The 23,868-nt window shown below is 40.1% G+C and overlaps 1 protein-coding gene across 1 annotated transcript in view; it reads right to left on the minus strand.

The window, feature by feature from the left end:
* Positions 1-351: 351 nt before the first annotated feature.
* Positions 352-23,868, minus strand: part of CLYBL (citramalyl-CoA lyase) — a 96,359-nt gene continuing 72,842 nt past the window's right edge. Inside the window, exons 6-8 of the mRNA XM_045567219.1 lie at positions 19,327-19,451; positions 1,485-1,584; positions 352-478 (exon numbers count right to left, since the gene is read on the minus strand). Coding sequence (XP_045423175.1) covers positions 1,489-1,584; positions 19,327-19,451 — 221 coding nt within the window. The 3' untranslated portion in view covers positions 352-478; positions 1,485-1,488. The remainder of the gene's footprint in view (positions 479-1,484; positions 1,585-19,326; positions 19,452-23,868) is intronic.

Here is a 23,868-nt window from a genome sequence, read left to right on the forward strand (position 1 = left end):
GACTCTGGACTTTGCTTTGAGGTGATGGTGCCTCTCCTTGAATCTAACCCTCAACTCGACTCACCTCCTGGGTTTCCTGTAGGAACTGGGAGAAGTGGGGAAAAGTAGACCCCTGGTTGGGGCACACACTAGGGGCCATGTAGGGAATAATCAAAAAGGGCATAGGAGGAGGTAAAAAAATGAAAATAAAAAACAACTGTTTTCTATTTACAAATTTAAATAAACAGAACAGCCTTCCCTGCGGTGTTTGTCTAAGAGTAGCAGCGTTGCTGCTGTGTAGGTCATGAAAAGGTTGGTGTAGAGTTTAAAACTTCCCATTCTGTTAATTTCTTAAAGAACAGTCGTCCAGAGTCTCGGCACAAAAGCTCATGATTTAATGAGGAACAGAAACAAAATCTCTGATTGTTGGTGTTTCAAACTTCATTGGCGTCCTCTGGCAAGCACAAGTTGATCCTCCGCAGCTTCAATACCCTTTAGCCTTCAATATAAGAGTACATGCTGAATAGGGAACAATGGCTGGTTGTTATGTTTATTTACCCTTACTACAAGCTGGGTTAACCTCTTCAAAACAGCTTTACTAAGCCCGTTAACCACACCACCCATCTGACCTGCAGCAGCATCTCTAATGTGATGCAAATCTCGCAGGGGCCACATGCGCCAGCTCGTGGCATTGTGTCTTAGACACTACAAGTTTATGGCTGAGGGAGTCCTGTCCGGGCCATACATTTACAGGGGGAAATGGCCTCAATGGCAAACAGTTAAACGGGAAAAGAAAGGGGGAGAATGGACGGTCTTGTGTTTCTGCACATTTATTTTTTAACTGCCGGCTAACTGTTGACCCAGAGCATTTGCCCAGGGTGAGAGCTTTGGTATTCATCATCCAGGATGCGGATGTTTCGTCTTGGGGGTGGAGGTTAAGAGTGATCAGTTTTGAAACCTTATTTTTAGAAGATAGCGTTATGAGCCAATATAATACTTTGTAAGTTTTTCTATGTCATCTCTGTTGTTTTAGCAGATTACTAGTGAAACAGACATGACCTCTTAATTCTGTTATTATTTTTTAAAGACCTTGCCTTTCTTAAAATTATTTGTGGTGTCACTGTACAAATGAACAACGTGGGAGACATTAACTCACATAAGAAGGGGACAGGGACTATGTATATTCAAGAAAGGTCTGTTTCATTAAAGACCTAACTTCCCCTCACAGTGCATCTTTCCCTGTCATTTTGTCTCCCAGTGAAATCACACATCACATTTATAATGCATTATTAACAAAATCATAAGCTTGGACCCAAAAAGGAAAAAGTTCACTTTTAGAGGAGTAACTGGCCAGTAAGACAACAACAAAAAAATCATGATTACCATGAACTGTAAATGGAGTCAGGTCCCAATCCAGCATACTAACAAGTTGCCTTGTGTATTATGGTTTGTCTTTAAGAAACCCACTGTATATGTTCAGCCCACCTGATGAGAGCTTCATTTACCAGATCATTTTTCCTTGATGGATGTGGCAAGCGTAACAATGTTCTGGGCCTGCTTCAGTAATGGCATGTCGATCATACTCCCTTGGAAAGTAAAGGCTCCCTGGAAAACAGAGAATACAAACTTCCTGAAAGAAAGCGCGGCAATTATAGGCTTCCTTTCTGTGCACGCTTGTACAACAAGAACATTTTAGATTCCACCTGAATTATACTGACTTTCCTACCCAACTTTTGAGAAAGCCAAAGTAAATTGCAGGGGAAAGATTTCTTTTTTCCTCTTGAAGAGGAAAAAAAAAACCTTAAGCATTTTAATGAAGAAGAAAAACACATCAGACACAAAATATGGGAAACTGTTCATTTAACTCTTGAAATCAAGTGGAAAACAACTATGGAAGGAAAATTTAAATACTTCCTCATATAGGTTTTTGAAATACTGCATAGAACTTTAAATGCAGGACTATATATGCTGGCAACTGATTATTGCTTAAAAAAATAATTGTATGATCAGGCTAATAGCAAAATGCTTGCTTCTTGCTGTAACATAATTGAGGGGTAACACTATAAGGTGATGAGAAGGTGCAAGGTTGGATTGCACCGAGTACAGAGGTGAATCTGTTGGTGCATGCTGGCAGAAGAGGATTAGAATTACCAGGGATGTGAGCCTGTCACAAAGAAATCATAGGTCAGTTGAATGTTAATCCTGGAAAGCATTTCTGAGATCTCCTGGTACATTCCTGTTTTACAGATTCATTTTGTAACCTTCTATGAATGCTTATTGATTGTGTCATGTGACCTAAGCCCTGCTCTAGATGAGGAAACTGAGGCCTAGAATAGTTAAGTGATCTTCTAAGGTCACGTGACTAGGAAAAGTTAGAGCTGGGGCTAATACTTGGGTCTCAGAACTTCGAGCCTTCCTCAGAGACCCCCATGTTAAGATAATAAGGTAGTTTCTTCAGTGCATCAGAAAAAGAAAAATTAAATGGACAGAAAGCAGCACGCTCAGAACCCGAAGTTAATGTCTGGTTATTTAGGTTCTTTTAGTTACTTCTTTTTGCTGCATACAATCATCTTAATTCTTCTTCCTTCTACCTGTTGGCAGGGATGCTGGTGTGAGTGGGGAGCAGGCAGTCTTTTGAGATCTGGAGGTGGGCTGGAGCAGTCCTAATCCCTGCTGATGACAGTCCCTTTGCAGATACCGCAGCCCAGGTCTGGATTTCACAAGTACCGTCTCAACAGTCGGTGCTGTCCGTATTCAGGGCTTCTGGGATAGGGCTGTGGGGTGGTCCCTTATCGTTACACATAGGATGGAGGAAAAAAAATGTGGGCGGGGGATTCTTAGCAATGACTCTGGAATTTATCTTTCAATCAAGAGAGATCTAAAAGCCCCCTAGGATTGGAATTTCTACCAGTAGTGCCTAATCTCAGCCTTAGAATAAGTTTGATTCATGTGAATACTGGTGTGGCCTAAAATCCTGTACTGTAAGTCACTTCCCAACTGTGTCATTTTTACTGTTTGTGCTCCCATATTGGCCTTTGCCTAATTCCACTCAGCCTAGAGCTGATTTTGGTCATCTCTGTGACCAGGATGAATTTTATGAATTTGGTTAGAAGTTCCGAGGAGGTCCCGTGGGTTGGTGTTACATGGCGTGCGTGGGTCACATTCTGTTTTACAAAGGCAGTCGTCTAGTTTTCTTAGTGGAGTAAATGACGAAGACCAAAGGCCTCTTGGTTATCCGCCCACCAAGTGGATTATGGCCTTGTAAAACAGCACATCTGTCCTGCTAAGGCTTAAATAATAGGCTGGGGAGACGAAATTAGCATAGATGCACATGAAATCAAAATGATGTGCAGAGAATCCAAATGATGGCTTTGGGTCTATGCCATGTTCCCAAGTCTGCGCTGGGTTCCACATGCACATCAAAGATGAAAAATGCTTCATGTAGTTTTTCAAGACAGGGAGATCATTTCTTTCTTCCATGGTGGCAGCTTTTGCTTGATTTCCTTTATTAAGCTTAAAGTGGAAAACAAAATTTAACATTTCTGTTCTATGTTTCCTTCATCTCAAATTGAGGATTTGGTGTTAAGAATTAGATTGTCTGATATGAACATCCTCAGGCTTTCACGTGTCAACCTATAATATGGTTGGCTTCTTCACATATGGATCTATGTGTGAAAGGTAAATGGTCTATTGGTCAGGATTTGGAAAAATGTAGTTTGTCAAAAAGAAAGGTTTGAAATATTCCTTACTGAGTGATGATAGATAAGTTACAGCCTCACAGCCCAGTGCTTTCCTGAAAAGCATACCATTTCAAAAAGCATCCCCTTGAAGATTCAGACTATAATTTTGTTTAAAACACCTTTAAATAGTAACTTATTCATGGTTAAATTCTTTAACAACCATGACTACTACAATAATAATAGATGTAATTTCTTTAGCAGTTACTAGTCCAGGGCCTGTGCCTGGCACTTCACATGCTTGATTTCATGGAATGCTCACAACAGCACTTTGAAGTAGACACTATTACCCATCCCCATTAACATTTTTTCCTTCTTTTAGTTGTGAAAACACACAACAAAAACTTTACCCTATTAGCCATTTCTTTTTCCTATTAACCATTTTTAAGTGTACAGTTCAGTAGTGTTAAATGTGTTCCCCTTGTTTTGCAACAGATCTCCAGAACTTTTCCATCTTGCAAAACTAAAACTCGGTACCCACTGAACAAAAACTCCCTATTTCTGCCTCTATTCTACTTTCTGTCTCTATGAGTTTGTGTCCATCCCCACTTTATAACTGAGGAAACTGAGGCATGGCGAGCTTAAGAAACTTGTGCAAGTCTGCCCTATAGCTAGTAAGAATAGAATGTGGGTAAAGGTCAGGCGCGTGGCTCATGCCTGTAATCCTAGCACTTTGGGAGGCCAAGCTGTGAGGATCACTTGAGGCCAGGAGTTCAAGACCAGCCTGGGCAAGGGAGAGACCCTGTCTCTGCAAAAAGTAGAAAAATTAGCCTGGCATGGTGGCATATGCCTGTAGTCCCAGCTACTCAGGAGGCTAAGGAGGAAGGATCACTTGAGCCCAGGAGTTGGAGGTTGCAGGAAGCTATGATGATTATGTCATTGTGTTCTTAGCACAGGCAACAAGAGTGAGACTCTGTCTCAAAAAAAAAAAAAAAAAAAAAGCAGATCCCTCAGTCTAATTCTACATGGTTTATGCAGAAAGCCTGGAGGTTGACCAGGAATCCTCTGGCTGATTCTAATGTACATTCAAGTTTAAGAACCTCTGTGTTTTAGCTCCTCTGGGTAGAAATGGCTAGGCCAGCTTTGAAATGCAGGTGTATAAAGTGAAGAGTCCTCTGCTAGCCTTTTGTAAATGATGCCTCTCTTATAAGTCATCTCCCAGATGCCTAAGAACTGAATGTGCTTAGTCATCATTCATCCATTGAGTGTGGACTGAGCAGCTCCTCTGGGTCGTCACAACCTCAGTGAGTCACTTGGGATAATAAGAGGGTAAGACTTGACCTGCCCTCAGGAGCTTACAGTTCGCTGGAGGGGAAGGGAAGAAAAGAATCAGAGAGCCACAAAATGCAACAAGAATTAGAGAAAAGGCCAGGGTGGTGAGCACAGGAAAGATCTAAGGGCTCTTTCCCAATCAGGATCATCTCTGTGCGCTGTACACACAGGCTGGTGTTGGACCTAGCACAACATCAGAGTTGCCGTGGAGCTCCATACGCAATGGGCTTTTATTCAACAATTTCCTATTGCGTCATCTGTTGTAATCAGTCCCTGGTCAATCCCTTTGGCACATCTTACTATGCACATGTCTGTGATTTCAGACTCCTGGCGGTGAGGGGCAAGATCACCATAGCACACGCACTCTCTGCAGAGGAAGGACAATGACTACTGAGATGTAGTTTCTCTAACACCTCGCTCAGCGCCTGGTGATAAGATATGCATTGAAATAACATGGGCTTTGTCAGACCCTGAAGTTCTTCATGAGGAGGATCTGACTTACCATCTGATGGCAAGAGTGTTGATAATGATGGCAAATGATGACAACAGTAATCGCATCTATAGGGAATATTCATACATTTTCCATTCTTGGTACTTAGTACTTAATTTTTTTCCACATAGACCTAAAAGATTAATTTTCTATAAATCACAAATTGATCCTATTCTTTCCCTACTCACTTTGTTTTCAAATAACTTCTTTGGGCATTCAGGGAGTTCTCTCTGGCACGTTCTGATGATGGTGTTGCTGTGACTCCCTAAGAGAGAGATTTCTCTGTCAGTATTAATGACAATATTTGGGTACAGTTGTGACAGTCCTTATTTTTAGGGCGAGACCCTTTTCCTATGTGGTGCTAAGTCCTTTGCTCAATGAATGATTTACCTCGCCACAGTGCCCAGTGAATTCCTAACTCTTAGGGTTGGCCGTTATCAAATTTCTCTTCAAGATCTTGGTTGCGCCCTGTACTCACTAAATGTCTCAGCCCCCGCCGTGACCCCCTGTGATGTGGCTCTTCCCACTAACAAAGCCAGCTGCGCCTTGACACTCCTCAGAGGAGGGGGAGGACGGTGCTCCCAGAGACCCCCGTGTGGGCACTGTTTCATTGTTCTTTCCTACTTTCAACCTGTCCCACGTGGAAGATCCTTGGACAGGCCCTGTAGTGGCCTTGGTTCCCTCATAGTTTGGTTGTGACATTTGTTCTAGGGATGTAAGTTTGGTTGCTCAGTGAGGAGGCCGCCCGGCTCCAAGGCTGGCAGACACAGTGTCACGGGGAGAGTGTGGGGTGTCTGTCTGGGAGTGGCTCTTTCCGGACTGGGGTCTTGCTATTGTCTTTCTACGACAGGCCTGATGGGGTCATTCATTTGCTTTAACTCTGCCTTGGCTTTCTTTGGACTGACATGGCCAAGTGCAGTCTCCTTGGTGGAGACCCCAAGGCTCCGCATGGGGAGATCAGCTCTGTCCCCCAACACACACGCACACCCCCTGCCCCATGCTCTTCCCTTCTCTGAAGGCCTTTTCCCTGTCTGCCTGGCAAACTCCTGATGCTCCAAGATGCCAGGAGATGCCACCTCTGGGAAGTGTTTCTAGGCCTCCCTGGTAGAGCTGATCTCTCGCCTGCCTTTCCGTATACAGCCTCCTGGTACAGCCCTTGCCCCACTATGGTAATTTCTTGTTTACACTGCTGTCTTTCTCACCGTGCTCTGAGGCCCCTGAGGGCAGGAGCCAGGCCCTACATGCCTTTGAACCCCTGGGACCCAGCACCCTGTACATGCCAGGTAGGTAGGAGATGCTCTGTGACCACTGACCCGGTGATGATGAAAATGACTAAAGAAAACAAAGCAAAGAGCAGCAACACCAGCTTGCCCAGACAGGGAGACAGAGGTTCCATAGTTAGTGACTTGGGTCATTTTTCTCTTCCATTTTGGACCTTAGGAAGGGACCATGTTTGGGCACAGCTTTGCTACTGCACATGGCTGCTAGGTCCCTAAGTCACCTGGATATGTGCAGTGAGTGCCATCCTGATGGGTCCCAGGGACCTGGTGCTTTGCTTCCCCACCCCACCAAGCTGTGCAGGACCCCCAGGTTCATACCCGTGACCATTAGCTCATTTCCCATCCGACACGGACTCAGGGCCTGGTGTGTACCTGGCACACATTAGGCCCTGGGACTTACCCCAGCAGGGAACAAGGCAGACATGGTCCCTGACCAGGTGGAGCTTCCGGTCTAATGGCGTTGGGGGCAGAGACATCACACAGACAACTATGGGAATGATCATGTACTTATGAGTGAGTGTGTGTGCTCACAAAGCAATTGTGGTACGAGACATTCCACAGGGGACCTGACCTGGCCAGAGGTGGCTTCCTGAAGGACACGATGTTCACACTGAGATGTTACGGGGCGGCAGCTGACCAGCGGAGGGGGCAGAAGAGAGACAGCACACGATGGCTCTAAGTGGAGCTCGGCTCTTTTGTGGGGCCTGAGCTGGGTGACCGAGGGGCAAGTGATGGAAGGACAGGATCGCCCCTGGTCTCCCACAGCCTTTCCAGCTGCTATCTCACCCTCACCTCCCCCTCATCTGCATGTCTTCCTATGCCCCGGGCCTGGTAATATTCACTGGTCGATGGCCAACACTTGCTGAGCCTCTGGGAGGACACAGTGGCTGACCCCAGAAATTATAATGTTGGATTAGGGTCAGGTTAACGCGTGCAAATGACTAACAGTTAAAGTGCAAGCAAGTATGTCACATTTGTGGTGCTTAAGGGCCAAGGAGCTGCAGAGAGAAGGAACCATGAAAATTGGGGTGGTTTGGCCAGGGAAGGGCTTCCAGGAACAGATATCGGGAAGCCAGGTTTAGAAGGTCAGGGATGCACGTAGAGAAGTGTGCATGGCGTTGGCCTTCTCTGCTGTGCAGGAGCCCCTGTGTCTCTGGTCGCCAGTGACTCAACACACAGGCCCAATGAAGGAGAGCACAGTGTGAGACACTGGATCTTTCTGAGGCTCTGTCTGTGGCTGAAAGGGTTTCTCTAGAGCCTGAGGAAAAGGAGCCTAATCTAGTCTAAATTAAAGCAATCTGGAAGAGAGACATTTAAAAATATTGGTTCTGCTACTCATTAGGTGCTCGACTTTCCTTATGACAAAGCACATAAAGACCTAATCCCTGCTAGATGAAGCGGGACTGAAACCCGGTGGCATTCCTCTGTTCTGGCTGCCTGCACTGGTGGACCCAGACTTGCTCCTACCTGGATCCCAAGGGGAGGAAGCTGACCAACTTGTTTACTTTCTGCCATTCTAGGCATTTTTCCTCTGTCCAGAGGTGGCTGAGGATCTGACAATGGGAAAGTGATGAGCTGGCCAGGCCCAGCCCAGCCGTATTTCCAAGTGGGACCATGATGCATGGACCACCCTGGCCTTGCCCAGCACTGGCTCTCTGGGTACCAGTGGAGCAGGTGGAGGTGGGGAAAAAAGGAGGTAATGTTCCCTTGAGGAGGAAATATGCAGATCCCCGTAACAACTACAGCCTATACTCCAGGTAACTTGTCCCTCAGTAACCCTGGAGTATTGGAGGAGGGCAATGTTATTAGGAGGACCCCTTACAAAAAAAAGAGAGGTTTCATTTGATAGTACTTTATACTATTACAATATACTTTCAAAGACCTTTTCTCACTTGTAGTAGGGAAGGCATGATTATCTGTGTCACAGAAGCAAAAACTGGGGTTAGGTATCAGTTAACCTTGTAAAGGAACTTAGGAGGAGACCAGGACTAGGATCTAAGGCTTTTCACACCAAATCTTAAACTCTTGCCACTAATCAGTGTACCCCAAGTAGGGCTGATAATTGTGGCATTTGAGATGCTTATAGAAAAAAATTTTAGTGCAGTTATACACTTATTTTGTATATACTATGTGTTTTTAGTTGTATTTTGATGTTATTTATACAAAATAACTAATGTTATATAAACTGTTATTTCAGAGACACTACTTAGGATGAGGCTGAAAAAAATAACAATGCATAGGTAATGTCCAGATAAGCAAACATGTGAAAATGCAATTTTAACAACTGAATTTGGGAAAAACTGAAATGTAACAATTTCAGCCTGAGTTTCCACTTGAAAGCTCTTACTATAATTATTATGATATCAGAAATACTGAAATTCACTAATACAATGTGTGAGTGACATTTTAAGTCTTCAAAACACTCAAAGCATTTGTCAGAAAGATTAAAGGCAGTGACATTTGATCCTTGTATATGCTTCTGAATATCAGTAACCCTTTGATGGAAAAACATCTTTAAGAATTGTCATGAAGATAGTAAAAGAATATTACTGAAGACTTGGGAAATAGAGAATATATTTTTCTTTTTTTAACACTTTAAATTATAGTGATAATTTGCTAGATATTTTAATAATATTTTGAATTAAAATTCAGCAGCCATTTATTCCTATTGCCAGATAATTTACAGATGCTAATGTATCTCTACGTGAAATTTCTGAAAGTTCAACTGAAGTCATTCAACAGGGACAATTCACATTGTGCTAATCTGTCGTTACCACTATCACTGGAATTCAGACAGATGACATTCCGTGGCCTTTGGTGGGGACGCCCTTTAAATGATTCATAAGAATGTACCAGTCGGAGTATCTGAAGGGGTTGGTTTTGCACCTGACTGGGGAGCTGGGGAAAGACTGGGCCGGAGCAGCACGGCGAGCGCTCGGGAAGGCCCTCGGTGCCTGCCTGGGAGCACAGGCCCAGGGAGGGTGTGGGGTGTGGGGTGTGGGGGACCCTGTTCCCTGGGCAGCTTAGTGGATTCTTCTTCCAATTCCGAAAGGTGGAAAAGCCTGGAGAAGCTCCTTCTCCCTTCCAGCCTGCCCTGCCGTCCCCGTAGCCGTCCGGAGCCGCCCGTGCTCCAGGTGCAGTGCTACCTGCCAGGCCAGTGCTGGCCTCGGAGGACACTGGGGACCATCTCTCCATGCAGCCCCTCTGTGACTTTCCGCCAAACAGAGATAGGAAACTCTCTGGGGTGGCATTCAGTATCTGTGGCTGGAATGAAAGGGTAACAAAGCCACCCAGAGGAAAAGGGTCTTGGTTTTTTCTGAGTTTTACCCTTTGAGGCGGCTTGGTGCCGACGTTAGGAACGTGGGCTTTGGGCTCAGCCACACCTGAATTTGAATCCAGGAATGCCTTCTCCTAGCTGTGCAGTCCACAGCCAGTAGAGTCACACTGCTCAGCCTCAGTTTCTTTATCTGTAAAATGGGGGTAGCACTGCCTCTCTTGCAGGGTTCTTGTGAGGATTGAATAACGTGAGTAATGGGCTGTCACACAGTGGCTCTCAGCAAATGGGAGGTGTTACTGCTGCCGCCACCACTGTTGTCACCACTGCCGTGACATACCACTGCCGTGCCTGCCACCACTGCCGTTACCGGTACTGTAATTTCTCCTCTGATTACTATTACCACGACCATGATCACTGCCACCAGTGCCACTAGTACTACCGTTACTGTTAGATTTTTTTAATCCCACTTATCCCAGAAAGGCCCAGTAAGAAGCAGAGCATTGGAATTATAACCAGATTTTATGATTTCAGAGTAGCTTTGAGAGCTGCAAGAGTTTGAGAGACATCAGTCTTTTTGAAAATACAATGAGTAGAGGCAGACTCATGCCTGCAGCTTCCTCCCCCACTAAACTCTTATAAATCACAGATATATTCATCTTTTTAAGAAGCTAGACTCAGGTGTGCTATATATTTGGCAGAACATCAGCAGGAAAACAAATACATTTTAAAGAATTTAAAAATTTAGAATATCAGCTGGAGGAGATATAATCAAATGGAGGTGATCTGCAGTTGGGAGCCCGCTTTACAGTGGAGGCGGCACTGGACAGAGGACAGAATCTTTTCAGCAGGTGGCGGACAGGAAAAGGAAGAGGTGTAGGGAAGAGGAATGGCCAGATGCATTTGTTAAAAAGGAGGAAATTCCTTGGAATGTGGGAATTTGAGTGGATGTGTAAAATGAATAGACAGCATTAACATTTTTCTTTTTAAAAAGAAACCATAGGCCCTTGCTTGTGGTGGCTCACACCTGTAATCCTAGCACTCCGGGAGGGAGGATCGCTTGAGCTCAGGAGTTCAAGACCAGCCTGAGCAAGAGTGAGACCCCATCTCTACTAAAAAAGAAAGAAATTAGCCAAACAACTAAAAACAGAAAAAATTAGCTGGGCATGGTGGCGTGTGCCTGTAGTCCCAGCTACCCAGGAGGCTGAGGCAGGAGGATCGCTCGAGCCCAGGAGTCTGAGGTTGCTGTGAGCTAGGCTGACGCCACGGCACTCTGGGCCCGGGTGACAGAGTGAGACTCTGTCTCAAAAAATAAATAAATAAAATAAAAAGAAAGCATGAAATTATTTAGCTTTAGCCCTACATGGAAAACGGAAGGATTTGTGTGTTATACTTGGTAAGATTAATTTGGGGCCTTTAGCAAGAGTTTCAGGACGTCAAAGACAAGACTAGAAGGACTGGAAGATGGGTTTGGTAGGAGTGAGGCAATAAAGGTTGAGGCACAGAACAGAAGGGAGGAGATCTGAGGTGAATGTTTGCGCCAATTATTTTAATACAGGACCAGCACTGAGTCACCTACTTGCCCAGATGGAGGGTCTCAGTGGACCAGAGCCAACCTTACTTTATTTTATTTATTTATTTTTGATACAGAGTCTCACTCTGTCACCTGGGCTAGAGTACAGTGGCATCATCATAGCTCATTGCAACCTCCAACTCCTGAACTCAAGCGATCCTCCTGCCTCAGCCTCCCGAGTAGCTGGCACTACAGTTGTATGCCACCGTGCCTGGCTAATCTTTCTATTTTTAGTAAAGACAGGGTCTCACTTTTGCTCAGGCTGGTCTTGAACTCCAGGCCTCAAGCAATCCTCCTGCCTCAGCCTCCCAAAGTGCTAGGATTACAGGTGTGAGCCACCTCACCTGTCCCATCCTTACTTTAAAAACTAATTGAGGAGACTAAGAGTGCCTTCACTTTTAAAACTCTTTTCAGAGCCTACAACATGTAGGCAGCAAGATTTATCTTAAAAAAATATTTAGGCAGAATGATCAGACAGGAATAGACAAGTCTTTATTTTAAATACTTTTTGATAAGGAAATCTGGAAAAATCAAGCCAAGTCTGCATGTAGAAAGCTATCTAGTGGGGTGAAAACAATTGGATTTATAAGCATATTAAAATCTAAAGGAGTTATCACATTTGCTAGCAAATTCATTTTGTGCTTAATTTTCTCAGTTTTTTAAATGGCTTTATTGAAGTATAATTTGCATACCATAAAATTCACCCATCGTAAGTGTATAATTTGTTGATTTTTTAGTAATTATATAGACTTCTGCAACTATCACCTCCATCTCAGATTTCTTTTTGAAACTAGAAATCTTGTTTAAATTTTTTTTATTTTTAAAGCCCAGATAAATGTGTAACAGGCCAAATGTTTAAATATTTTTATTTAATTTTAAATATTTCACTTCAAATTTAAGCTACTATTGCCTATGAGCAAAGTAGACAATGAATGTCATTTATAGCAGTTTGCAGCTAAGACCAAGAATACTAAAATTCCTCTATCTTAGATACTGTACGTTTATTCTTTCTTTGGAAAACAAATCTAAATGAGCTGACACTAACTAGAAGACACTTTGAAAGATTTACTAAAATACTGATACATTTTTCACAGTACAACTGATGAATAAAAACTGATGAAGTAACTGATGAAAAAAATTTTCCTTCAATTTTTCTAGAAGGCAGCAAAAGTATTTGTATATACTGTTAAAAGCATACAGAATATTTCTTTTTAGCACTGTCAGGAATTTGGGAATCAGTTTGCTAAGTAGTTTCTACACAATGTGTTGTGTACCTATTTCTGTCCGAGCTACTGCAGGGGAGGTATCTGGTACAGAGAGAATTCTTTATTCTCTAGGGGAGTGGTGAGAAATTGCCTCACTTTTTTCTGAGGCCCACTAACCAAAAGTGGAAAAAACTAGAGAATTACAGAAACGCTTGACTTATATTTTTAATAAAATAAAAATTCCATTTACCTAACTTTAATATAAAAAAGAATGACACAATTCTTTAATAAATACAACAAACAAATTAAAGGGATGCTCTGAACTTCTCAGTTATAATCAGCTAAAGGAGAGCAGGCGAGGGATGGAGGGAGAGTGGGGAGATGAGGTGGTGAGAAAGAAAGATGTACAGAAAAAGAGGAGACAAAGAATTCGGGGAAAGGAGAATGAGGGAGGAACAGGAAGAACATACATACAGCCCTGTACATCAGAGGGGGAAACAGAGGAAGAGGGAAAGAGAGAAGGACGTTCAAGGAGCAAAACGATTCTTTCTCAGCCCTCACTTGGATCCTGCGGTCCCAGACACCGCGAGCCACGCGTGTTTGTGCTGGCACAGACGGCACTGAGAACATGACCTTGGTTACCCATCCTCTGAGTGAGGGGAAACTGAGCTCTGGGCTATCTCTGTCCTCTTTGCCAAGGGCTCCCCCACCTCCCCTGGGAGCATCCAGTCCACTTTGGGAGACTGAACAAATGGGAACGAATAACAGGGAGTGGGGTCTGCAGTGAACAGAGCCAAGAAGCCTTCCTGGGGGACACAGACAGGGCAGCACTGATTAGGAGGGAGCGGCGTGGGAAGGACAGCGTGACGGCGGGGAACACTGGGAAGGCACACGGACACTCCGGGTTCTTTCCTTCCTCGTCAGTTTCTGCTCATGCTCAACAAAAGATATTCATTGGAAATACCCAAATTTATACTTTGTTACTAAATACTTTTAAGGCTCTATCTTGTTTTGGTCATTAGTGTGGGTATTCATTGAAACCCAATTAAAACCACATTAATGCTAACTATAGTCATATCTTTATTTACAAACTGAGCCCTAGTTCTGGTGACAGTTCTATCACCACCTTGGCCAGGAGTGACATTGGGCAATTTCTGAACCCTTGCTGGGGTTTTATAAACTGAAGGGATTTGACTAGAAGATTTCTGAGATTTCATCCAGCTAAAAGAATGACATTTTTAAAAACTGCAATTGAGGGGAAAAAATCCTGAGAAATATAAACCAGAATAAAACATATTTTCATTAAAATAGCCTTAAGAATGTGTTATAAATTAAGGACAAGGCAACCAATTTTAAAAGATACCAGAGTTAACCTACTTTAAAAAAACTCTTATCCTCTAATACTGTGAGCCAGTCACTTGCCACTATAAAAACGTGAAATAGGACATGATCAGCACTAGAATTTCATTACTTTGCTTTAAATGTTTAAAAATTTGCAATTTGGTGTTAATCAAACCAATCTTAAAGTCACCACTGGCAGACTCTCAGTTTTTCTAAGAACTGGACTTTTTAAAGTCAAAATTATGGCATATAGTTCTGAAAATATTAAATGAACAAGGAAATAAAGGGAAAAATGCAGTTACTAAGAATCTCAAAAGTAGAGTTATGTTCCTTCATCTTTCACTTTTACCAGACATGGCTGGGTTCTGATTTTAGTGTTTCTGCTTACAAATCCAGGGGGAAGGCTGCTGGTGGGGGCTGATGGGTGTGTGAGGATACATTGCCGTCTATTAGTGGAAGCAACCCTTTCAGCTGACAAAGACAACAACCAAATCTTTAGATGGTTTATGTGATCTGCGTGAAAGAGTGGCAGTGGGATTTCTGGCACTTGAATAAGCGGAAACAATATTTTTGGCTAGAGAGACTTCTCCTGAGTTCTCTCAGGGAGCCTTCTAGAAGGCCATCTGGAACAAACAGTATTTCTTTTGTAAAGCCCTGCGTTTGGAAACACAAATGAAAGGTGTGCGAGCCGAAATCAGATACCTATGAAAATTATTTGCTTTCAATGGGGGGGGGGGGAACTTATTAACTGTTTGTAAATTTTCTAAATGAAAAGACTTACATAAGGAGGAAAAAACTCTTTTTTCTTTCTTTTATAAATTCCAAACTTATACTCCAGTAGAGGATGTGCTTATTAATTTGCACTTTTGTTCTGTCATGAGTGAAATTAGAATGTTTCAGTTATGTGTGATATTTACAGTTGTTATGGCAGGTAGTGACCTTGTTTTTAACCTTTATAATTGTTAACTGAACCTAGGATTTAAAGATGAACACTCCCCTTCCTTGGTCTTTGGCCAGCTTGTGAAGCTATAATGAATGGAAAATATTGAAAAAGTGAAATCCTTCCAAAATCAAATAAAGCACTTACATATAGTCATGAATAAAACAGAGTGTTTGGAAAACTAAAAATTAAGCAAAGCTGTATGTGTAGCCAGATACTGCAGAAATATGAATATTCTAGCAAAGTACCATTAAAATTCTATCACATGTTATACATTTTGCTATTCCTTCACATTTTTCTGTCAGAGTCTCCATTTGGAAAGAAATGGTAAATGTTTATATTAAGATTTCCTGTGATTAGTGATCACTGAAAAAAAGCAACTGTTTCCTTTAGCTGTCATTTTTGCCTAAGAAGTATTACTGAATTTGGAAAGAGAAAAAATTAGCATTAAGTTCATAAGAAAGATGTGAGATCATAATACTTGAATGTATATATGTTGTAAAAATCTGTAAGCTGTATTTATACACAAATTATAATTTCTATTGATATCAGTTAATATTAACTATTTACTTGAGATGTTTTCATTTTAACTAACCAATTTTCATCCTATGTAAAATTCTTAATAAAAAACTGATAAAGTCATATTTCTTTAATAAGGAATACTAAATTCAGTTTTGAATTAACAATTTTCACTTTGACTCAAGCAGTACAAAAACAATCCATTATAACCAAAACATTTGTATCCCTGTAATCTTCTGAAATTAAAAAAACATTTAGCAATAAAAAAAGAGCAAAAGATCCCCCCCAAAAAGAATTTTCAAATATTATTGGAATCACATTATAAAAAAATGACAAAAAATGGAATTAACTTTTAAGAAAATCCTTTATAAATTTAAAACAAATCATATGGAAATGATTAATCCTGTCTAAAGTATTTTACCAAATAATTTGAAACTAAATGACAAGCAGGTTATATCTCAAAACACATTTTACTGGAAGGAAGAAAGAGTCAGTTTCATTAATATTGTGGATGTAGACCTCACAACTGATATCAGCTAAATTAAAAATAGTTTATGGGAATTAACATAGTAGCATAGATTTGTGGAATAGTTAATAAAATTTCCAACAAATTTTAATAAGAGAAGATAACCTGGAGTCCCTAATATGAGTCTGTAGCCTTGATTCTTATTAGTGGGGACTGCTGTGCCAGGCAAAATTCTTTAGCCTGAAAATATCTTTCAGTTTCCTGACACAAAGCAGCCGCACGTATCACTACCTGCCAAATAGTGATAGATTATATGAACTGATGATTATTTGTTTTTATGTGAAGTGTTTTTCACCCAACATGACACTAAGGACTTTAAACTTTTTAATTTCATTAGGACTTTTAATTAAAATGAAACAAAAAAAATTCTGTGACACCAAAGACCAGACCCCCAGTAATCTAGCTGCTCATGATCTAAGTAATCCCCTGAATTTTGTCATTTGGAGAGGACAGAAAGAAAAGGTAGAACTTTTATTTTTGAATAATCATCATCATCATCATTACTACTATAGACAACACAAATTGACCCAGCATTAGCTATGAACTTCAGCTATACCTTTGGTCTTTGGGGCAGAATATGATTTAAGATAGGACAGGAAGAAGTAGAGAAAGGCAAAGATATGTAACTTTGTCTTCTTGGGTCATTTCTACTTAAAAGCATTACTTGAATGAAAATTTCATCAGAGGGTAAAAAAAGGTCTTTTAGAAATTTATGATGTCTCACTAGGACACAAACCATCAGTTTCCCATCTTTGAGACAGTCATCTGTGCTTTGGACAAGTATCTGAAGGTTCATGTTTTCATTAGTGATTCACATTTGAAATAAAACAGATTAGATGTTTGTCGGAAGCAATACTTTATACAACTGAGCAACCTATTTATATGAAATCTTTACAAACAGAACCCACATTATTTAAACCCCAAGATCCCCTCAAGACCCAGAGTCACCTACCTGCAGATCCAATTTTTGTGACCAGCCAGTTTATAGGCAAAGTGAAAGAAACATGCTAACTGGATAAAATAACCATATGTCCCTACTGGAAGCCCCATTACTTGAATCATTTCAACCTTGCTGGACAAAGCACCAGGAGAATTTGCTGTAGGAAACAAACCTCCATGAATGGGGCAGGGAAGAAATTACCTAATAGTTAGTCCCCTCTGCTCTAATTTCTATGGTTCTGTGTTAAGAAAAGCCATCCTGCCACACTGTTGTACAAGCTTATACCCCAACAAGAGGGTATTTCTTATTTTTAAAAAAACAAAAAAAACCCAGTTCAGAATTTAACATTTAAGTTGCCATCATCAAAACGCATGGGTAACTTTGGGACAATTTTCCCTGGGAACAACACTTTTCAAGATACAATGGGAAAAAGGTAGTTTTCCTCATTCAAGAACTTAAATGCCAGAAAAGCATGTGTTTCTGGTTTGACTTTTGTTTGCTGGCTACTGAAATTTAGGGTAACCTCTCCCATACTCCTATCTGTTATAATGCCAAGTGGCCTCCTTTGATGCTGCTACCCAATGTAAAACCTAGTTTGGACATGTCATGGAGGCAGTGCTAGTGCAGCCTGGAACTCTGTCGTTTTAATGGTCCATATGCTGCCTCAGTTTACTATTTCACTAGGAAGTGTTTATCACGTGTATATCTTCAGCTGGCATAAGGTACACAGCAGATAGGTAGAGCATTTAGTGTGTCTGTGCATGGGCAAGTGTGAGAGAGAGGGGAGTGGATGGAGTTATTTGCATGTGTGAATGAGAGAGTCCATGGCTCTTCTCCCTAGGTAGATATCTGTATTTATTCATGGGGGGGATGTGTCTTTATTTTGGGGCTAAGACATAGAAATGGACATAAAACACAATGTTGACTTAAAAATATTTTTCTATAAAATGCATTATTTTTTGATGGTTACTGCTGATGTGAAATGAAAGGATGCTATTTATCATGAAATTGGTGTAAGTCCAAATCAGATGTTTCCAATGTCACATATTCTGCCTTTGGATGTTAAGTGTGAATTTGTGCAAAGATGAACCTTGCCAGTGTGTGAGTGTGAGCATGTGTGCATGGTCGGGGTTGAAGGCAGCCATCCTTAGGGAGTGACCCATTTAATACTGTTATCCACTTTGGCAAGTCCTGGGATTTTCAGGTGTTCTGGCTGTCAGTGAAAAGTGCAAGGGACACTTCTCACATGGATATATGGATGTCACAGGTTCACACTGAAGGCCAATTCTTTTCTTTCTTCTTCTTTTTTTTTTTTGTAGGGGAAAATGTTTAACATTTAGAACCTTAATAATTTTTCAATATTCTTTCTCTCCTGAGTAATTTTGCATCGGAGGTATCAAAACTTCACTCCTTCTGGAAGTCACAAGGCTGAGTTCAGAGATTACCTCTAGGATAGATTTATAAATGTAACTTTCCCTCCTAGCCTCTTAAAAAGAGGCAAACGGTATTATTGCAAATAACCTTTAAGATAATTAACTGACAATGCTGCAACTAGCATAAAATCTTCCTTCAGGCGACACCTAATTTAAGTGTTACTGGCACAAAGTGGAGACAGATTGTGCATTACCACTGCAATATTTACATAGCAGAAACCCACAGAGCAGGAAACGCGAGGCTCAATGATGCACTAAATTAGGAACAACCGTACTCCAGTGTTAATTTGCTTCCCATTCCATCCAAATCTCAGGTCCAGAAATTGGTACGAACACATATACAACCTCCCACTCTTAAATGACTAAACCAGAGGAGATTTTTTGTACTTTTTTTCCCCCAAATTAAAATAACTTGAAATTTATTTCTTTCCTCCACAAGAACCATTTGGTCAAACTGTGTTTATTTCATTACAGCTTGTTCTCACTTTGATCTAAAATTATTTTCATATGAATGCTGCATCGAAGTCTATAGAGAAAAACTAAACAGACTTCTATTTTCTCTAAGGCTGTCAATACATTTTATGAAAAGAATAAAATGAGAGACTTGATAGCCAGTTAGTGAAATATTTAGGAACATGGGCAGGGCAAATCTACCTTAAGCAATTTTCTCACTGATGAATGTTGTTCCCTCCCCCTCTTCCAGCTCTCCCCAAATACAGTGAGTTTTCTTAAACCATTCAAATAATGTATATTTTTTCATTCTTCCCCATGGTATTTTAAACACCACTTTCACCCAAGGCATTAACAAAACATTTACCTTTCCTAATTGCTGATGTTCTTTAAAGGCAGCAATCAGTTCTTCAGCCCACTTAATTTTTTCAGGGGAAGGAGAAAACTGCTCCTGGACCACGGCAATTTGGTTAGGGTGGATCACCTGCTTACCTACAAGAAGATTAATAACACCAGAACCACCAAACAACAAGCAGTTGTTTAAACGAAATGTTTCTACCAAGTGAGGTTTCTGAATGCCTCATAGACTGTATGTTAAATAGCAAAATTAGAATTTTCTTTGGTTTTAGAAAACAAAACAAAAAAACAAAACAAAAACTGCAATCAGACAGGTTTTTCCAGAATACCACATAACAAATACAACCACGGAAGTAATTGTGTTTCCGATCCTATAGAAATGCCACTTTAGTGCAGATAATCTCTAATTTTTAGTTACAGGTGGATTGACTAGGCAGCTCGTTGAATAACTGCTTTGGCTGGGACTTTAAAGGGTAATGTCTGCAAATCAGAGCGATTATCTTTAACTGAAGTAGAAAAAGTTAAATGAGAATTCTCTTAAATTGTATAAGTTGTCTTTTGCTTACTTTGTAAGATTATGCCACCTTCCATGATTTCTTTTAGACATTGTCAGTTTTCATAAAGCTTACAGAAGCAGATGTTACAACTATACTAATATCAAATGCTGTCTTATAATAATATATTTAATTTTCTTTTAGGTGAACATAATTCATCATTTCTAACTCCTAACAGAAAATTGGATTTCAATGAAAATATTTTATTCAGTATAGTAAGCTAGACAGCAGATTTGAACACTGTGGTCTCTAGATTATAATCCATTTAAAATTTTTTAAATAGAAAATTACAGAAAGTTTGTCTATCTAAAAATATATCCAGATTTTCCCTTTTGGCTTCTAGAATGAAGTCCGGGTACTTCCCCCTTTATAGTGTCTTAAGTAGCCCACAAGAAATCTTATTTCTGTAGAAATATCATCTTCCAAAAAGATTTATGATTCTTTCTGAAGTTGAAGGATTTTAAATAAAAACATCATACAAAAGATAGGAGTCACAGGATTCTGTGAAATCAGGCAGTCGTTAAAAAAACAATTTAACAATCAGGGAAGTGTGGAATCTAATTAGGTCATTAATAAAATGCAACATAATTTAATGTTATAATAATGATGAGATTATATTTTATTACATGATAAGGTTATAGACATATTTGGCTCTTTAAAAATGAATGTACACTTAATGATCATTTACTCTGCTAAATATATTTGTTAGCATATCAATTGGCTTTGCTTTTGAAATAGTTGTTTTAACATTTAGCCAATACAAATTATATTCTTGATGTTTTATAAAATGCCAATTCCTGTTACTGTCATTATTCTATCAAATAGAAAAAAGGACAATGTTTACAAAATTTTCTTAAATGTTTTGTGAAAAACAGTTTAAGTAGATAATGTAACAATATTTTTCTTTACAATGGCATAATTAAAACATCCTCATGTTTGCTATTTCATTCTTATCTGTCAGCATACTAATAAAACACTAAAAACTTATATAAATACAGATTCTTTAAATTATTTGAGGAATAATTTCTGGGACCAAATAACATGAGTGATGACAAATGAGAGCTGTTTTCAATAGTAGACATTGAGATTATATTTAAGTAATCTAATAGTTGTTACAATATTATTAATAAAGGATGTCAGTTCTGGTAGTCATTTCCTACTAATTGTTAGCCCTGAATTTCATAATTTATGTGCATAATTTACACTGATGTGTAAAAAGCCAGATTTCATGGGAACTTCTAGGTACAGGCATTATAATTTGAGGAGCAAACATAAACTACCTAAAATACTGTGAAATTACTGATAGCTCTCAAGGACCTACATTTTAGTAATGAGGCTAATTTTAAGATATGTGTTAGGTTTTAGAAAATTTATGAACATTCATATGTGATGCTCTCTTTTGTTGCATCTCATGTATTCCAACAACTGTATCACAGACTTTAATGCCATGTGGGAACGGAGCAAATATTTTATACAGAAGAGTTGTTATTGACAAGTTACTGAGAGGGTGCAAAATTGGAAGACATTAAAATTGATGACCATGAAATCCTTGTTACAGTACCACTTGATATATCGTGCTTTAAATCAATACCTGCCAAGTCTTTTAGGTAACTGTATGATGGTGTCGTTTTTGTCTTCTACAATAGATTGCAAAAAAGAAGAAAACCCATAGTGCTTCATATTTATAATCTTTCTTCTCAGCATGTAGTACTGGAGTAACTGGAATGACTAAGTCAGCTGTTAAAGCTTTATTCCAAGATTTAGTTTAGGAATTTTTTAATAAAAAGAAACCAAAAGTTAATGGCCATTACACATCCAATGCATTGATTTAACATCAATCTACATGATTGTGACCCTGTGAAACAATGACCACAGAAAAGAAACTATAGCTAACTTTTAAAAACTACAACTCATTAAAAAATACATAATTTTTAAAAGCACAGGAAATCTTTAGTCTTCCTTATCAGTGTTATGGATAACACAATACTTTGATTGGATTTTAAACATTTCAACTACCTGCTTCAGATAGGGCATGTGTTCTTTCCTTCCTTCCTTTCTTCTTTCCTTCCTTCTTTCCTCCCTCCCTTCTTCCCTCTCTTCCTTTTTTCCTTTGCTTCTTTTTATTACTTCTGTTCCCCTCTTCTTATGCAAAGCCCAAGGTATGGCAATTAAATGCCAAACAACTAGGACAAACAGATCATGAGTGGTCTAAAATACTCATTTTAAAGGCATTTTTAAAGAAAAACTACTACAAATAATCTCCCATCTCATTATCAGATTGATTACCTTTTGTTGGTTTGTAGAAATATAATTAGGGCAACAAAGACCTTCCCTCTAAAAATTGCAGCAGGGCTGTGGAGTGTGGCTCCCTGGTTCACCGCCTCGTTCACGTGCGTGTACAATGGGCCTGTGCCCTCCCTGCTCCCATTGTCCCCGCTTCCATTTTCTCTTTTTTTTCTTTTTCTTTTCTTTTCCTTTTTTTTTTCTTTCTTTCTTTCTTTCTTTTTTTTTTTTTGCTATTTAATACTCCCTGTTGTGGAGAAACAATAGTGCCAGGTCCATAAGCTCCTCGTGCTGAGCTGGGCACAGTCTAGAAATTTAAACCTGATTTGAAATAGCTTGTCTTCTGCGATTGAATTAGGGACCAATTTAATTCAGTGCTGTATCGTGGAGAGACTCTCAAGCTCCCTTAGAAGTTCTGGAGCAAACATTTACCCCAGAGGAGGCTGGGGAAACCCTGCTTGTACTGAGTGATGGGGAGAGAGGCCAGTGTCAAGTCAATGCTTTCTCTTTTTTATTGAATGAGTTCCCATTTGAGAGCAACATCTGGCTGCCTGGCAGCCAATGCCACACATTTTGGGCCAACAACATCAGGGTCTATTAGATAAATTTCATGGAGTTTTTCTCCAACTTTTCCATTTGGGCCACATCCTAACCAGTCGTTGGAAAGAGCCAGCGACAAGCACAGCCCATGGATGTGGTAGAGGGAGTCCTTTCTTTCTCAATCACTGCGAAACATAGGGGGGAATTCATTTAATAATAGTACAGATCATTGAAAAATATTTATCTAGAAAGGATCACATTTATTTATTCATTTAAAAATTGGAGGGGATATTTCAGCTCTTTATGTTAAAAACACAAAAACAAATGTCAGAGCTCTAATTCTAATATAACTTGTTAATATAACTAAAATTGCTTCTTAAGTCTTTCCATTTTTATTTCAGGTTAAGTCATCATCCCTTAAGATGTTTTTACATTTAAGGCCACTTTATGAAATATTTCTATCAGTAACCCCTAACTAGGTACATTTCAAAAATATTTATAAAAGGGATATCAGGATGCTTGTCTCTATTCTTTATTACTTGAGTACATTTCTGATACTAATATTCTTAGAACTTTCATCACAAAAACAAGAGCCTACGGTGTTTTTTTCCATGGTTGCCAGCACGTGTGTGTGTGTGTGTGTGTGTGTGTGTGTGTGTGTGTGTGTGTGTGTGTATGTAACTGCACATGTGTTTGTGCATGGAATCCTATTGTAGTTTTTCAAAAAATATATTTGTGTTGGAAAAACACAATTTGCGGTTGCTTTCTGGCTCATGGGGTCTGTGTAATCGGGTACAGCAATCACCAGATGCCTGCCTGTGCCCCAGACCGAACTGCAAGGGACCTGCTGACCCTAGTGCCAGCCGCTGCCCGCAGGTGTTGCCAGGTGCATAGATACTTACTGAGAGGTGGGAGGGGCTGGAAGTGGCAGAAAAACAAAAACTAGTCATGAGTAAACCAACAAATCAAAGACAGCATCACCAACATTTTTCAGAAATGAGTTAATATTTTAGGATATTTTTCTTCTATCTAGCAACTGAAATTTTTATGGCAATTCACTCAAAAACACTTCTGTAACAGCCTCATCGCTCCCCTCGGGCCAGCCAAAACTGCAACAAAAAAATTTAGAGGACAGAGAAAAGATGGTAACTCATATAAAGAGAAATTAAAACAAG

Source organism: Lemur catta, chromosome 13 (assembly GCF_020740605.2).
Source record: "Lemur catta isolate mLemCat1 chromosome 13, mLemCat1.pri, whole genome shotgun sequence".
Taxonomy (NCBI): Eukaryota; Metazoa; Chordata; class Mammalia; order Primates; family Lemuridae; genus Lemur; species Lemur catta.